We start from the raw sequence: 16,056 nt of genomic DNA, 5'->3' as shown, positions 1-16,056 counted from the left end.
TGGGCTGATCACATCCACTATCGAAGAGTCCAACAGAGCCACATGCAATTCAGCAGACTAACTCTGAGTGAAGACATCCAGTCGCTCTCCGGTCTTCACAATCGACCTGCACCGCTCAAAGCACCGCGCAAACCGCTGCCTCCTGGGACTGGATGCATAGCCCCTGCATTGAAGCCATAACGCATTTCCGATGGCAATCACCGCCTCGGTCTCCTTGGGCATGGCGTTTGGCCATGGTTGCAATAGGTGTGTGCGTATTGAGGTCCCAGAAAATAGTCCTGGTCTAAACAGGATGTCCCGTTTCAAAATAGGAACACTGTAACAAGCTCCCCGCTGACAGCGATCTTTCATCAGCAGCCCGATGGGAGATCACCGCCCTTGCTCTGCACGGAGAGAGAGGAGCTGTTTGAAACGCCGAATGTTCTTGGTCCTGAAAGAGAGCACAGCTGTTCTATCAGAATACACCCTGGTGCTCGTCACAATGTGCAGTGCGCGACAGCCAGACTTACGCCTGGTGTCTGAGCTCGAGCTCATCGGACTTGATCTTGGCGAGTTCCAGCACATCTCGGGGTATCTCAGCGAGTCGGGCAACATTCAAACTGTTGAGTGCAACCGATTCTGTCAGCCAAGTTGGCGGACTATGTTGTTCCCAGGCGCCACGATCGCCGCCAGCTCGTCACCCAGACCCGCGATCAGCAGGAACGTACCCATAGGATCGCTTTGCGAGGCCCGGTGTAAGCTTGTAAAGAAACACAATCTTCTCGATCTCGACGCTCTCGGGGTGATCTGGCAGCAGAGTTGCAAGCACCGGGCAAGGCAATTGGGATGTTGGTTAGACCCCAACTCGGATGCATGTCTCGCCAGATCGAGTATCAGGCACACGCCGAGACACGCCAGTGCATTGACGGGTACCTCCGTCCGCATCGTTATCTTGGATCTCGATGAAGCCCATGTGGAAGCAAGAGACGACGCTGCCCTGCTCGTCTTCGCGCTGCAGATCGCCAAGGGAAGGGTAGTGCGTGACGAAAAGCACACGCGCATGGCCGGAGAGCAGGAACTCGGCTGTCGCCCAGGCGATTGCAGTTCCATCGTGCGTCGATGTTCCTCGGCCGAGCTCATCGAGGATCACAAGAGACTTGGGGGTAGCCAGCCGCAGAATGTCCGAGGTCTCGGCGAGCTCCTTCATGAACGTGGACTCACCACGGACCAGATTGTCGGCGGCTCCCATCCGACAGAATATGGCATCAAAGAGTCCAATGCGGGCCTCTTCCGCGGGGATGTACGAGCCCTGCAAAGACACAATCGGGCGGGTCAGCAATACAATCTACGATCGATGCTGGCTTGAGTGTAGAGTGAGAATCAACTCACAATCTGGCACATCAGGACGATCAAGGCCACCTGACGGACATAGCACGACTTGCCGCCCATATTTGGACTGAATCGATCCGAGGGTTTCAAAGGGCAGGCAATGAGGTTGGTCAGTCAGGAGCACACACAGCTTGTCGAACAGCATTGGGATAGCGCACAGCATACCCTGTAATCAGCATAAACCGCGATCCGTCCTGGAGTGAAAGCGAGAGACAGGATCAGCGCACTGGTGAGTTTGAGTGCATGTCGACGGGTGGATTGAGGAAAATCCGGGCGAGACTTGCCTCGATCGATATGTCGTTGGCCACAAAGCCATCCACAAGCTGCTCGACGATTGGGTTGCGGCCGTTTTTGACCTGGATTGTCGCTGACTCGGAGGCTATCGCGGGCTTTACGTATCCTGGCTGGGACGCTATCACGGCTGATACACCGTGCAGCGGTAATGCTCGTTAGCAATGGCGCTGGGGTTTAGCGTCGCCGTGCGCTGTCGCTCGAGGTCGCAGTGACATCCACCTAGCGAGAGTAGACAGTCCAGCATGGCCAGATGATTGACTACGGAGCGGAACGTTTTCATGTGCTTCTCTGAGATTTCGCTGGCGATGTATCCAGTGTCAGCAGTGCTCACAGGCCGCATGTCGCCTGGTACAAACTGAGTCATTTACGTCGCTCAAGAAACGACGGATAGATACCGGAGAAATGCCTGGTATAGTTCGTTTGAGGCATTGTGAAGGCGCTCCTTGTTTCTCTCCAGTCGACGTAGTTCCTCTTCAAAACAGACAAACGATCAGCATGGGGTTGATACGAGTGGATGAGGGTTTCCAGTCCAGTCCAGTTCAGTTCAGTTCAGTTCAGTTCAGTTCAGTTCAGTTCAGTCCAGTCCAGCCCAGCCCAGTCCAGTCCAGTCCAGTCCAGTCCAGTCCAGTCCAGTCCAGTCCAGTCCAGTCTGGTTTGACCGACAGAGCCGAGGTTCTCGTCAATAGCAATGTGCATGTCTTGGATCAAGTCAGTCCAATTGAATAGACAAGTCGAACCGGTCTTACCGTTGACAAAGGCGTCGCGGAACCGAGACACTGCCTTGGTTCTGTCGGATTGGATAGACGCCTCGGTATCAGGGTGGTGGTGCGATAGCTGCAGAGTTCGAGCCGGAGCCCATCAAGTCATGCTGCTCGTCGGCGTGGCTCACACTGATATTCTCTCCCAGTTCTTTGGGATCCTTGAGACCACCGAGTTTGGAACTTCGATCAAGTACTAACACGACACAGCGGAGCAAAGCAAGTGTTTCAGGTCCAGAGTCCGAGAACCAATTGTGCATGAATGGGAGCGCAACCGTGGCTCTGTGAGGGCCAGCTTGTCCACAGTGCAGCGGTATGCTCTCATTGAGTCCGACCGGGTGTCGGCACAGCGGATACGATCGCCGAACTTACGTCGTTTCCAGAAACAGATACAAAGTCCATGCTTGGGATTCCAAACTGTTTCCGCAAGTCCACAACGTGTGCTCTCAAACCCGTCGCAATGTCGGTCGCCTCCTGGATCACAAAAATTTCATCGCCGTGGTATATGGAGCAATGTGGATCAGTGGCAACGGGATGCTGCCGAATTCTCCATCAGTAAGCGGTCATCTGCAGCGCACAATCCGTCTACCTGCTTGAGGTCTTGAATACTGCGCATATGCTCATCACATCGCCCGCCGATCGTATCGATGAGGAACTGCGATTTGTCATCGGCTTGAGCTGCCTCAAGACTCATCTTGGAGACCAGAAACATGGCTGGGGCATATCCCTCGGCAACGGCGTCAAATATCTGTCGGAGCAATTCAGACGGTGCGTCTACTGCACCCAATTGCTCGGACTGGTTCTTGATTTGGCCGAGGGCCATCGAGGCTACAGCACCAAACTTTCTAAAGCTATCGAGTGCCGAGTACAGCTCCACTGGACGAGATCGACCGTAATGGATCCGCGACAAGGACTTTTCGAGATCTGGACCGAATCGCAGGATTACTAAGCAGTGACAAACGGTAGCTCAACTTGACAGTGTCTGTACCTGGTATCTGGCAGATGAGTCCTTTCATCTTCTTGATCGCCTCGTCACCGTTGGACGTGGCCAGCAGAATCGCCTCGACAGCCTTGATTCTCAACTCGAGCAAGGCGGCATCCACGAGCGGTCGCGCGAGCCACCTGCGGAAAAGTCGGCTGCCAAACTTTGTTTTAGTTTTGTTGAGTCGGTGGAACAGACTGCCTTCTTCGCGACCATCGAAGCTATTGTTGAAGATCTCAAGGCTCGAGAGGGTGGTGGCCTGAAGCAGCATCTGTCCCAGGGTCGAAAAGTGGCTGAATTCGGCCGTAGCGGAGAAGACATTGGCCAGGTCGAACGGGCGCAAGTACTCGTAAATTGCGTGCATCACGACGACGACATCTTCGGGGAGATCGTGGATCTGCGAGTAGAGCGATGCTGTATCCACGGCTATGAGCAGCTAGCACAGGCAAACCGTGTGCGCAGCGACGTCTGGCGATATGCACTCCTTGGACGACTGCAGCCGGGGTTTCGCTTGTGACCCTGCATACCCTGCGTGTATCCCACAAGACTCACCGAGGGACGAGGCTTTAGCGACATCGCTATCCTCAGAGTCTTCTCGCTGCATCTGAGCCTCATAGAAGCTCAGGAGGGTCGACTTGGCTTTGGGATATGGTAAGAGCTCGCTTTTGAGTCGCTCTATCCGGATCTCGTCGCTGGGCCTAGACATCCGGTCGATTGGTGGGAGCATCATGCGTTTGCCACCAGCACAGGAATCAGATACACAGAAGCGATAGGACAAATCACACATCGGGATGTCAGTGCTGTCTTGGAAAGCACAAGCTGCACCTGAATCTCAAATTAGCCACCAGCTGCTCTGTGATCTGCGTCATGGGTTCGGCTGGGAGCAGAATCTCGCTTGGGCGGATGTGATTCAGACGGTTTTCCAGCTCGGCCCGCATGAATCCGTCCATGAACTGGTCATATATGATCTCTCCAGTCGACACGTTCAAGGCCTGGGGACACCAAAAGGGCCGTCAGTGGTCAAATCGCAGCTCGAAGGATATGTATCGACAAACACAGTCGAGGCCGAACGACGCAGCTGCAACAAGTCACGGTACCACAACTGCAATCGACACTTGGCCATAGACAGCTGACGTTTCTTTCGACTCTCGAAGCGACAAGATATAAGGCGCCGACGAGTCGTCGGGCTCGTCGTCTGAGTCCGAAAACTCATCGATAAATGTTCCCTTCGTGAACACTCGATGTAGCTTGCGTATGAAGGGTGCGTTGCGGTTATCGCCCACGGCTGTGGTTTTGCCCAAGAAGAGCGATATTAGGTCGGGGGGGGGGCTGAACGGCAGCGACAGCGCGCATAACATACCTTTCAACGCCGCGCTTTCCATCTGCTTGACGACACCGACTGTGTGAGCAGACGCGCTGATGGGTCAGAATCGGCATTGACAGCCTTGATCGAGACGCAAGTGCTCTCAGCAAACCATGGAAAGATGGGATCCATCGCACCTTTATAGCCAAGATGCACCAGTCTGTTATAATGTGGGGATTAGTGCACTGCAGCGACAACCCGGGCCCATCGATCGGAGACACAAAGGTCCATACTCGGGCCGGCAACAGACAAAGCCAAAACCACCCGCGCAGGGCCCAAGCGCAACCTACTTTTTGAGATGGACGTTCAATCGGAAAGTCGGCACGGATGCTGTGAACATGCTGTGGTCCATGTGTGCTTGGATGTTGAGTTCTAAGCCGATACAACAGGATTGATGAGCGTACTCCGGCACAGCAGCAACGTTTGCCCATGCTGAGCGAGAGTACCAAATCACCGCCGCGAATTGAGGGCAGCAGTATAGTCGAAGCGAGCGTCGGGTTGCGCGGCTTGCAGACGCATGTCCGTACCTTTGGCTGCAATCTGCGCCGCCGAGTGACAGACATTGTTCGTCAGAGATATTCGACAAAGCAGGACATGCAGCGCTAGGTGCTATTGGCATCCAGGGCCACTTGCCTTGGCATCTTCGTCAAAGAACCGATATCGGTATCCAACTTCCATCATCAAGATGCAGTCTGGGTGGCTCTGCTTGATTTCCAGGAACTGCTGCTCCAGCGGGGTATAGTTGCGAGAGAAAGGTCTCCTTCCAGCAGGAGACTTTTCCGACGCCCGCTCAGATGCCCGCTCAGATGCCTTTCCTCGGCTTCGTTCGAGGGATGACACCATGGCCGGCTTTCCAGTTTGCTCCGGGTCGACCATCTGTGCCTCGCGGAAGATTCGATCTAGTTTATCGGAGGACGGTGATGCCATGGACTCGTCGCCGATCACCAAGTTGATCGAAGAAGACACATCGTCAAGATCGATCGCTGTCTCTTCGGGAGTCGATGTGCCAGTCGTCTCGCCCCGGCCAAAGGCAAACTTGTGCAAGCTCCGTGTGCGTGGCGGCCGTTTGGAGCTCCGATCGGGATGGATTGCCGCTGTCGATGCAGTTGCCGGTGGATCCTTTGGAGCACTGCCGTGCGAGCCATCGCTGAGAGCATCGTCGAGGACTATGGCTTCGCCGGCGCTGAATCCGACACCGACGGGCTCCGCTTCCGTTGACGGTTTGGTCGTTCTTGAGGGTGGTTTCGGGAGAAAGAACGACGATATCGTGGGCTGCTGGAGTGCAGCCCTCTTGCCTCCGCCGGCCGAGGGCGAGGACGGGGTCTCCCGCTGTCGTTTCATTTGCTCCTGACGCTGCCGGCGGAATGGATGGCTTTGGACAGGCAGATGCGGGGCAGATGCGGGGCAGATGTGGGGCAGATGCGAGGCAAAGCCTGGTGGTCACAGCCATCCTGGGCGCTGCGCATCGCGAATTGGAATGGCACTGCTTCGGATGGACAAGGGCTTGGCCAGGGGCACCACGAAGCACCAAGGTTCCCAGCAGCCAACGCAGTCCACCAGCATGCATCATATCCACCGGGATGGTGCCATTTCTTTCATCCAAAGCACTCCCTCAGTTGCTACATATATCCATGATTCCATTCAGACTGTGTCAGTGATATCAAACAGAGCGCGGTATCACTTCTTCCCCTTCATTGTCTTGGGCAAATCGCGAGTCGAAGCCAGCTTCTTGCCGTCCTTGGACAAGCCCTTGTCTGGAGAGGGCTCTCTTTCTCTCGGATTTGGCATTGCCGGCTTCCTGTTCTTGTCATCCTTTTCTCGCTTCTCAAGCCCGACCTGGACCTTGCCCAGTCGCATATTCATCTCGGTGATCTCATGCTCCAGTTTGCCCTCGAGGTAGGCCATCACCAAGGCAATATGAGGCACGGCGGTCTGCCCAATAATTTTTGCTATGTTGGTTGGGTTGAGATTCACCGGCCGTAAATGTTGGGGCTCGGAGGACATCGGGGCCGGCTCCGGAGCAGGCTCTCCAGATGCGATCTCGGTTGCGGGCGCATCTGGGGGCGGCACGACTTCCACCAGCATATCTGCCGGAAACAACTCGTCGCTCCTGGGAGGATGAGGCATCTCTCCGCCGTATGGCTTCAATGGGGGAACAACGATGTATGAATCTATGCAGACAAGGTCGTAGGACAGAGTGAGCCCGACGCCGACTATATACAAAGAGCGAGTATCTCAATTCGGTCGTGAGAATCTGGGCACTTACCTTCAATCGCTTGGAGCTCGGCCTGTCTCGCAAGCTCTTGTTCTCGACACCGCTGCTCCTTTTCGAGTTCCTCTCGCTTGATAGCTTCGACGGCCTCCTGAATAACGATGACAACCCCGATAGTTTCAGAGGAGGCAAGCGCAGCGGATCACAGGCACCAGCAAGCTGCAGTCGTTCGAGGCAATGTCGCTCCAAGAGGAGCCGCATACCAGCTCAGCCTGGAGAGCCAATCGCTTCTTTTCATCCTCTTCGGCGAGGAATTCTTCCCATTTCTCGGCTGCAATTCCATTCGCCAGGGGCTGGAAGTCGAGCTCTCTCTCGGTTTGGCGCCGAGCCGCTGTTCGCATCAATTCTTGCGGTCTATAGAACACCAGCGATATCAACTTGATGTGCTTCAAGTAGCTGGACAGCAAACCAACAGTGTCAGCAGTACACCCGAGGCGAGACATGGCGTACTGGTCTTCTTTGGTCGACACAAGCGGCGTCACAATCAGTCACTCCTACTTGTCGGTAAAGTAGTCGATCAGCCAGACGGCCTCTTGGTTAGAGAGCGGGCCACGCTCCGGCCGTGGCCCGCCCGAGTCTCCATCAAATTCAAACTCGGAAGTCGAGTTCTGGATAGAAAACGATGCGGGGCTCTTTGGAATCGCCACGCTGCTTCGGCGGCGTCGGGGTGACCCGTACATGTCTCTGTCGTTGCGCGAGGGCTGGGTCGATGTTGTTGGGGCCATGAACATGTAGAGAAACGTCGTGAAGAGATCCAGCGCAACCTCGGGCCCAGAGTTCAGCGGGTTGACTCGTATGGTCTCTGGAAATGTAGAGCGATATGTGTGTTCGTCGGAGCAACCGAGCAGGCATTTGTGAGTAGGCACAGACGAGGTTCGGCGAGCGGCGATCTTGCTGCTGTCCACGCCACTCGGAATGTGGGTTTGGCCGCCTGCGACACGCCTACCAACGAATCGGACATGTGTGCTGTAGAGCATGGTGGCCCAGAGGGCAATCTGGTAGGCCGAGAACCCCTTCTCGTAGACATGTGTGTGGCATGCGAAATCAAGTGGTTAAGGACGATTGCCGGATTGGTCATGGCTGGGCGGAGCAACTGGAGATCCGCCTCAGAGTAAATGCAAGTCAAACAGTCGGCGCGGAGCGATCTATCAGCGTGCCTATGGCGCCGGACGGGATGCACGCAAACTGCATGAAAGGATATCGAATGGCCTCCATCATGTAGTGGGTGAGCACCACGTCGCGGAAGATGTCGTCCTCGCGGTGGCGGTCGTATTGGATGGGCCCGTCAGGCGGCGGCAGAGACGGGCGAGCGAGGATCCAGCTGGGAGAAGGAGGCTCTCTCTCCAGATGAAAGGCATTCGAGACAGCGTCGCTGGCAACGGGAGGCAACAGCGAAACGAACGTGGGAACGCGATGTTGGTCAGCCGGCTCGCGCTGTGATCCCAGCAGGCTTTGTGGAGATCTGCAGTGAAGACCGACAGACTTACCAGTAGTCGTCCTGGCGGCTTTCGCGCAGACACGCCATCAATGATTCGGTCGTGTCGAGGTCGAGACAGAGTCCGGCGAACTGACTTGCATAAATGCGGCGCTGCTTCCGCTCATTCTCGAGCTCCTCAGGCGTCTTTGGGTTCTCCTTGCGGCTCCAGTAGTAGTTGAATGCCGTCAAGGAGCTGTGAACCTGGTTGAGCTCGATATTGGAGATGGATGCGAGCTCATCGGTTGTTCCGGCGTTCGGGTTGAGGCGGGACTTTGCCGACTTTTTGCTCTTGCCCTTGGAGCTGATGCTAACGTTGGAGTGACCTCTGGATCCGGGGCGCATGGTGGTGGTGAGATGCGGTGCCAGCGCTGTTGCGGGCGATGCTGGCGCTGCAATGCAAGGCCGAGTCCAAGCGCGGGCTTTTTCACAGCATCGACCGCGATTGCAGCAACGACAGCCTGCCGATACTGATGCCGATATGGCCATGCCCGAGCATCGAGGTGCATCTGCATGGAAATCGGGCTTCTCGCGGTCTGCCGAGGGCCTTCTCGCCCAAGCGAGGCGGCGGCTGTTGGCTCTGCGCGTCCTGGGCGAGCCCGCCTTTGGGCCATCGGCGATCGTGCGGGTTCCTCTGCCATCTGTCTCGACGATCCGCCTTTCGCCATGGTGTCCCTCGGCGTGCAGCACCGGATAGGACAGGAAAGCTATGGCTCGGTCGAGGTGCAGGTCGGCAACAGCAAGCAGTCTATCGATTCGGCCGTCAAAACGCTGATAAAGTCCCAGGGGGTCAGCCCTCTTCTCGAGAATCCCTTGCAATCGGCGGTGGCAACGTTGCTGGGTTTGCTTGAGTCGGAGCGCCAGGAGACCCAGCTCGCTTCCGGTTGGTACCAGGCCGAGATTCGCACGCTTGTCTGATACAGCGAGCGGAGAGCAAATGACGACGGGCTAACAACTCTCATCCAATATAGCCCTTGCGCTGCCACAGGAGCAGCAAGCCGAAAACACCAAGGGGCTCATGCACCTGTACGGGGAGAGCACTGCGGCCTACCATGTACCGAGCGGAGAGGTACCCGATTGTTCCGCTTAGGCACTCGCTTTTCATGGCATCGTCAACCGAGCGTCGATGGGGCGTCGAAGCAGAGCAGTAGTTTTGATGCTTACCGATGCAACCCGGCACCGTCCAGCCCATATTCCCGGTCGCCTTGGCATATCTCGTCAACTCGTCGGACTATTCGATACTGGACACTCTACTCAACCTCGAGCGCACATACGGCCAGGCGATTGAGGCCATGTGGGCCAAGCGCGACGAAGGCATTGCCGAGATCCAAGTCAGGTATGATGTGCCCCGCTGACCTGCACTCGGCAGCCAACCGGCTCAGACAGACAGACCGTCCACCTGGTCGAGGGATATCGGATTGAAGAGCCGTCGCCAGCGCCTACTGTTCCCTGCTGTTGAACTTGTGCTTTGCTACCCACAGACACAGCCGGGAGATTGGAAGCACCGAACATACTCGCAGAGAAATCGGCTTGGCTGAAATGCTCTCCCGTCACAACGAGGTTAGTGGTTGCTTCAGCACCGGCAAGCTGGTTTGCCAATATCGACTCTGTTGGTATCTTCGCCTGTTTATGAGCGTGTCGATGACGCAAGGATATGAGCAGTGGTACGGTATGGTATCTCTACCAATGCACGCCATCGACGAGCGACTGATGGAACCGTCGCCGCCTGGATCATACAGGAACTGGATATCTTCAGAGCCACGATAGCAAGCGAGATTGAGGAGCTGCACAAATCCCAGCGCCAGGAGTATCAGGACTTTGTGGTCAAGGTCTACGAGGAAATGCAGCACCGCCTGAATGACGGAGCCGACAAAGGAAAGAAACTGCAGCAGTCCGAAGCAATAGCAACATTGGCTCCGGAGCCGGGGGCCAAGGCCGATCGGCCGGCCAGCGCCCTCGATCCCTCCGAGGTGATTACAACGGCCATCAAGAAGCTCGAGCGGCATCCGTCGATGGAAATCATGAAACTAGAAGGGGACGAGCAGCGGAGCCAAATGATAGCACAGAAAGCCGCTGTCCAGCCCGGACCTGCAGCCGAGGAAACTGATTCTAGTCCACAAGCACCCATTTCCCCTCCTCCAAAGCCCGAGGTATGCTTCGCTTTCCCAGGCTAGCAGCCGACTTGAGGGCATGGCCGCTTGCAGAGCTGGCACCCGCGCTGCATTGATCTGTCTGAGTTGGCTGATCTTTCATGATGCCCATACGCGTGGAATGGCTATGAACTTGCCTCTCTCGGACGCTGCTCTCCCAGCCTCCAGTCGACCCTCGTTTGGAGAAGAAGATATCGGAACTGTCGGAGATGGGGTTCTCCAAAGAAGAGAGCAGCGCTGCCTTGGAGATCACCGGACAGGACCTGGTAAGATCCCATGCGACTCTGGCCGCGATCACGCCACAGGATCGACATCGATACGCAATCTACCCGGTCATTCTGCAGCGATTGTGTTGGACCGCCGGTTGCTGACACACAACTCACTCCGATCATGCCAACCTTCAGGAGCGATCTATCGTGCTCCTGCTTGAAAATCCAGGCGTTGTTCAGCAGCACCTCGCCCAACGACAGACTCGCACACCGCAGCTGGCCCGGTCGACACCCAACCTACAGCAGTCCGCAGCTGGCCGCCCGAGCACAACAGCCGCACTTTCACGCGAAAGCAAGGACTCCGTATCGACGCCGCCGCTGCCGGCTCGTGGCGGCGTCAAGAAATCCCCCTCGACCTTTCTCGGCCGAGTGTTGTCCAACAGTGGTGGGTCGTCAGTAGGCTCTCCTGTCCAAACACCGCCCGAGTCGCCGTCGCTGGCGCGCAGACCCTTCAATCCTGTCGCCTTCCTCAAGGAGCAGCAACAAAAGCTCCAGCAGTCGTCGGCTGGAGCGGCGGCGACGTCGGGACTCAAGCACGTCTCGAGTATCTTTGGCAAAGCCTTTGAGGCCCTCAATGAGTCGCTGGGACTCGATGACGTTGACGGATCGGAGAAGCAGCGGTGCGTTGTTCACTTTGCTTTGTTTGAGTGCCCAAGGCGAGCTCTGGTGCTGAGGATTTGGGCGATGTGATCGAGGCAGGGTGGCATCGCGCATTGTATCATCTGCTCTGACCTTCATGGCATTGCACAAATCCCCCGGCTGTAGCTCTGCCTCTGTAAACTCGCCTTCCGGCGACACATCCAACGACAGCGGCGAGAGCTTTACCGTCCATTTCGGACAGCGGGTCCGAACTATCTACAACCTCCGGCTGCAGGTGTCCAGGATATCGGCGCAGTTTAGTCGCAAGCTGGAGCCGGAGCAGCAGGTGGCGTGCTTGACGCAGACCACGACGTCCCTGTACTCGGATGACCTGAGTGCGGCTATCGTCCTGCTGACACCACAGCAATTCGCGACCTATGCGTCCGGCAACTCAGCTAACAAGGGTAAGTAGGGCGCGAAGCCCCTGCGGGTATTTTCGATTGCTCAAGGCAGGTTGCAGCAGCAGCAACTGACCAAAGAACCCTTGCTGTCGTAGAACTGATTCGCAAGTGCCAGCGCTCGACCGAGTTTCATTTCAACGAGATCGACATTCAGCTGAAGGAGATCGAGCGAAGGCTTCCCCAGGACGAGAGGGGCCAGCCACTTCTGGAAGAAGGTAAGGAGCGAGGCGGCGCGGGCGACTCGCACATCAGCATGATTACAGCGACATGATGTCAGCACCGGTGCAATCTGTGCGATGTGGGCGGCTCATCCGGGGTCGCACTCCTACGGCTGCTTTCCAAAGGCGACTTTTTCATCACGAAGCACTCCAACCTGCCTCTGATCCATGTGGTCTTTCATCTCATCATTGGCGACGAATGTGAGTGGCTGGTTGATATGTCGAGCATGGCGACCTCGGTGGGCGTGGTTGATTGTTTGCTCGTTTGTAGTCATGGCTGCAGATGCTTGCTGGGGCGCCGGCGCGGCTGACACAATTTGCAACGGCGACCAGCGCTTCGGGGCGAGATGTCTCCTAGGTCACCGATTCTTGAAGGATACCGGAATATCCTGCGAACCTGCCACCGCTGTGAGATCTACAACGTCTCGGTGCCGCTGCTGCTCGTGCCAGACTTTGACTCAGACCCGCCGGCGTGCGTGGCCTCCGAGGCTCTGGTCCAGCGCCGCGGCGAGTACGTGATGAAGGCGACCAAGGGCTCGATGATGGAGCACACTCGATCAACGACGGCTGTGGGAGGCAGCAGCGGCAACGGCACCGCCGGCAGCTCGTTCACCGCCAAGCCACGAACGATCATCTTTTCGGTCCCGCGAGGAATTGGGCCGGTCGTCTATGCGGGTGTGAAAGAGAGGCTGTCGGAGATCTTTAGAACAACCTGATCGCAGCAGCGGACGTCGATCCCAGACCGATGAGAGTCGTCTTGGGAGACCCGGAGGAAGCCGACCGACAAGCATGCATTGTGCGATCTAGATTTGGGGCCGTGGGAATCATTTGCTCCTGTATTGTCCGTGTCCATGCGTGTACTGGATCTCGAATAAACACTCATCACATTCACAGATGTCCATGCTCAGGAATTGCCATCTCACGACCTCATGCCGTTCCAAACCCAGCGCCCCAGACTGGCGATAGAGGCGGTTGCGACGATGAGTCCATGCGAAACCACGGCGGCTGAACGACGCATCACATTCAAGGTCCGTGTTCGCAGCTCGCTTGATCCTTTCTGTTGTTCATGTCCACCATGCGAGCGCGAGCGCCGCAGTCTAGTTGAATCGGATCGGGTGTTCGGCTTCCCGGAAGGGCAGCAGCGAGCCAAAGGGCAGATGCTGCACCACCGGGAACTTCATCAACACCTCGGCAATGTACATCTTGAGGATGCCGCTATTAACTTTGGTCCAGGTGGGCACGCCAGAGATATCGTAAAGCAGTGGCGAATGCTCGTGGAACGGTCCGCGCTTCGTCTGGATTTGGTGAGGTTGTCGATGTTGATGGGATGTGAACGCCGCAGCGACGGACTGGGTAAGCCACTTGCGCAAGAGCCGGGTCCTCAAACTTGCTCATCGCATCGGACTGCTGGGAAGACGTCTCCAGCAATCCGACCAGGCTCTGTTGGAACCCGCCCAGACCTACCTCGTTGATGAACTTGATGCACCCAAAGTATAGATACTCCCTGTAAAAGTGGTCAACGAGCTCGACCTGCATGATGGACTTGGGCCGCAGTCTGGGATGATCTGGCGGGAGAAGGAATAGGCTCCGTGGTCGGTCATGCGATCGTGGTTGATGTTTCATTTGCAGCGAATGGCGCTTCTGCCAGGGTCTCCGATCTCGATATGTTCCTTTCAGGCTTGCGGTTCTCTTACCCTGAAGCTGGCCGCTGCCCCAAAAGTACGGCAGGAACTGGTGATCATCGAGGCCCCACACACCGTGCGAACCCGCGGGCTCGAGCGAGTACGTCGTCTGTATCTTGCGGACCAGATCCAAATACTTGACAAACACACGGGTGACCAGGGCATGGAAGTCGTCGGGTCCAACGACCTGCAGGATGTCGAGACACAGCAGGAATGCCACAAACGAGAGCTCGTGGCCGGATCCATAGTCTAGCCGCACAGAGTGCCCAAACGAGCCCGTAAAGTACGGCGTGAGCTCCTTGAGAACCTCATCCCTGTCGAGGGCAGGCGGGACCAGCGGCAAGAGCAGCGTCGAGACGTTCTGAAGGAGATCGGGTTGGAGAGCGGGCCAGCAACGGCCATGTATCCAGGAAGGGAGAGAGAGGCCTGACCGTCAGTCCAAGCCTAGCCGTCTCGACAGCCGGCTCATCGCACTGCCAGACAGAGCATCGACTCGTACCGACTCCATCTTCTCGTACCAGATCTTGAAGGCTCGGTTTCCGAAGCGTTTTGGGCCCTCCAGCGGCGGGATCTCGTCGACCCAGATGCTCAGCGTCGTAAGCAGGCCAACAAGATCCGACACAGCCTAGGGGCGCAACCCAGAGAGATTCAGCACACCATCCTGCATTGCCGTTTGGTTCTCACTTTGCCCGGTTATGCTGCGTTGCAGCGAGGACGTCTCTGGTCTGTCCGCGGTGGCGGCCCAGACAACAATCGCTGCCGTGCTGGCCAACCTTGGACTCGGCGCACGGATCCGAGATCTTCTTGTTCTTGACATGGACGTTCAGCACCTGCACAAACTCGACGAACCGGGCGCAGGCCTCGGACTTGAGCCAGACGGCCACGTCCTCGGTGGTGTGGATGCGCTTCGTTGGCACCTCGAAGGTGTGGTTGCTGTCGAGGGTCACGGCCAGACGCTGGTTGACGGGCTCGGGCGGCAGAGTGATAGGCACTGCCTGGCGGGGCGTTGTTCCCGGCGGCGGCATCTTGGGCATATAGTCCATGGCTGGAGAGGGATACGTGGTCGTCGACTGGGAGCGAGATGCAGCGATAGATGAATGACACTGGCAAAGGCGAGGCCTTTCGCGGGTTTGAGCAGACAAGGACAAGACAGGGTCCGGCGCCAGAGGGCCAAGCGGCCGAAACGGACATGGGGGCGGCTGGGTTGGAGTGGCATGGCAAACACTGAACATGATCATCGGTGGGTGTGTATTCAAGATCCAGAGCGAGGCAGCATTCGGGACCCAGAGAAAGCGACGGCCCTGGCTCAAAACGGGTACGCTGTTGAACAAAAAGTCGAGCAACGACAAGACAGGTCAAAGCGAGCAGAGCAAGAGCGGAAACAAAGAGCGCATATCATGGCACGGAGAGAGGGGGGATGGGGCGAGAAGTACACGAATGGGAGAAAGGAGATGAAGCAAGATTTTACTGCGGTGATCCAATAAAAAACGGGACACCCGGGATTTTGACCATTCATCGAATATTTTGTTACCCAATGTTATCGCGCGCTGGCCATGACCATTCGCCACACAACCACTCTCCAGAGGAAAGTTTCACTCTCACTCTGCCACACTGCCATCCACCGAGCAGGTCTCTCACACAAGAGGGCAACACACCTCTACAAGTCCAAGCGACTGGATGAGCGAGTGGCACAGTTCAGGGACCAGGTCCGCTCCATCGACCCGCGGCGATTCGTTTTTGTCGATGAGACGGGGATCAGGAAATCCATTTTCCCTCTTTACGGATACTCACCGAAGGGTGCTCCGCTTCGCCAGCGCAATCACATGAAACACAAGTCTGTCTCGGCTGCATTTGCCATCAACCACTCTGGTGTGCTGCATCGCATGTACATCCCCACATCATTCAAGACACACTCGATGGTCGAGTTCTTTGAGCGAGCGACCTTCCCAGACGACTCTGTGATTGTGATGGACAATGTCAGCATGCACAAGACAATGCCTGTCCTGGACTGCATCGAGCGCCGAGGATGGTCAGTGATCTTCACCCCACCTGCCTCGCCCGACTTCAATCCCATCGAGAACTTCTTTGGGGTTGAGTCCCCACCGATTTGGGGTTGAGTTCCTCCAATTTGGGGTTGAGTTCCCTCCAATCAAGCCGCCATTTTCACGCTCAAATCCCTGTCTTGA

The 16,056-nt window shown here is 56.6% G+C and overlaps 4 protein-coding genes across 4 annotated transcripts; 1 reads left to right on the top strand and 3 right to left on the bottom strand.

Moving 5' to 3' along the window:
- Positions 1-88: 88 nt before the first annotated feature.
- BJ171DRAFT_508555 (muts domain V-domain-containing protein) lies at positions 89-6,189 on the bottom strand. The gene is made up of 22 exons (XM_053111308.1): positions 5,399-6,189; positions 5,293-5,305; positions 5,056-5,137; positions 4,903-4,925; positions 4,763-4,801; positions 4,500-4,687; positions 4,228-4,394; positions 3,955-4,100; positions 3,409-3,816; positions 3,010-3,344; positions 2,793-2,894; positions 2,552-2,616; positions 2,409-2,449; positions 2,058-2,133; positions 1,882-1,961; positions 1,653-1,789; positions 1,534-1,562; positions 1,369-1,435; positions 913-1,288; positions 708-786; positions 510-599; positions 89-430 (listed from the first exon to the last, which is right to left on the bottom strand). Exons 1-22 carry the CDS (start codon positions 6,104-6,106, stop codon positions 370-372), a joined length of 3,312 nt encoding a protein of 1,103 aa, XP_052965965.1. The 5' UTR covers positions 6,107-6,189; the 3' UTR covers positions 89-369.
- Positions 6,190-6,442: 253 nt separating this feature from the next.
- Positions 6,443-8,856, bottom strand: BJ171DRAFT_599781 (uncharacterized protein; the record flags this gene model as incomplete). The annotated part of the gene is made up of 7 exons (XM_053114958.1): positions 6,443-6,936; positions 7,032-7,128; positions 7,241-7,433; positions 7,536-7,839; positions 7,984-8,053; positions 8,166-8,409; positions 8,525-8,856. The coding sequence occupies 7 exons, from the start codon at positions 8,854-8,856 to the stop codon at positions 6,443-6,445; spliced, it is 1,734 nt and encodes a 577-aa protein (XP_052965964.1).
- A 255-nt stretch (positions 8,857-9,111) lies between these two features.
- Positions 9,112-13,014, top strand: BJ171DRAFT_508553 (uncharacterized protein). The gene is made up of 11 exons (XM_053111307.1): positions 9,112-9,394; positions 9,483-9,580; positions 9,699-9,847; positions 9,993-10,071; positions 10,251-10,661; positions 10,823-10,927; positions 11,066-11,550; positions 11,696-11,973; positions 12,066-12,185; positions 12,315-12,389; positions 12,522-13,014. The coding sequence occupies exons 1-11, from the start codon at positions 9,178-9,180 to the stop codon at positions 12,902-12,904; spliced, it is 2,400 nt and encodes a 799-aa protein (XP_052965963.1). The 5' UTR covers positions 9,112-9,177; the 3' UTR covers positions 12,905-13,014.
- Positions 13,015-14,969, bottom strand: BJ171DRAFT_508551 (uncharacterized protein). The gene is made up of 5 exons (XM_053111306.1): positions 14,644-14,969; positions 14,370-14,495; positions 13,883-14,231; positions 13,653-13,753; positions 13,015-13,483 (listed from the first exon to the last, which is right to left on the bottom strand). Exons 1-5 carry the CDS (start codon positions 14,911-14,913, stop codon positions 13,286-13,288), a joined length of 1,044 nt encoding a protein of 347 aa, XP_052965962.1. The 5' UTR covers positions 14,914-14,969; the 3' UTR covers positions 13,015-13,285.
- Between the last annotated feature and the right edge of the window lie 1,087 nt (positions 14,970-16,056).

Source organism: Polychytrium aggregatum, assembly GCF_025602895.1.
Source record: "Polychytrium aggregatum strain JEL109 chromosome Unknown BJ171scaffold_22, whole genome shotgun sequence".
In the NCBI taxonomy this organism is placed as follows: Eukaryota; Fungi; Chytridiomycota; class Chytridiomycetes; order Polychytriales; genus Polychytrium; species Polychytrium aggregatum.
The sequence above is the reverse complement of the archived record's forward strand: the minus strand, read 5'-3'. Positions and strand labels throughout refer to the sequence as shown.

Excerpts from the sequence above, each read along its gene's own strand:
- BJ171DRAFT_508555 (XM_053111308.1), bottom strand. The coding sequence starts at position 6,106 with ATGAAACGACAGCGGGAGACCCCGTCCTCGCCCTCGGCCGGCGGAGGC. Across the intron at positions 4,688-4,762 it reads GGAAAGCGCGGCGTTGAAAG|CCGTGGGCGATAACCGCAAC; the intron begins GTATGTTATGCG and ends GCAAAACCACAG. Across the intron at positions 1,289-1,368 it reads TCGTCCTGATGTGCCAGATT|GGCTCGTACATCCCCGCGGA; the intron begins GTGAGTTGATTC and ends GTGTCTTTGCAG.
- BJ171DRAFT_508551 (XM_053111306.1), bottom strand. The coding sequence starts at position 14,913 with ATGGACTATATGCCCAAGATGCCGCCGCCGGGAACAACGCCCCGCCAG. Across the intron at positions 14,496-14,643 it reads ATCCGTGCGCCGAGTCCAAG|GCTGTGTCGGATCTTGTTGG; the intron begins GTTGGCCAGCAC and ends TTGCGCCCCTAG. Across the intron at positions 13,484-13,652 it reads GCATCAAGTTCATCAACGAG|ACGAAGCGCGGACCGTTCCA; the intron begins GTAGGTCTGGGC and ends CACCAAATCCAG.
- BJ171DRAFT_508553 (XM_053111307.1), top strand. The coding sequence starts at position 9,178 with ATGGTGTCCCTCGGCGTGCAGCACCGGATAGGACAGGAAAGCTATGGC. Across the intron at positions 9,581-9,698 it reads ACCATGTACCGAGCGGAGAG|CCCATATTCCCGGTCGCCTT; the intron begins GTACCCGATTGT and ends GGCACCGTCCAG. Across the intron at positions 12,186-12,314 it reads CCAGCCACTTCTGGAAGAAG|GCGACTTTTTCATCACGAAG; the intron begins GTAAGGAGCGAG and ends TGCTTTCCAAAG.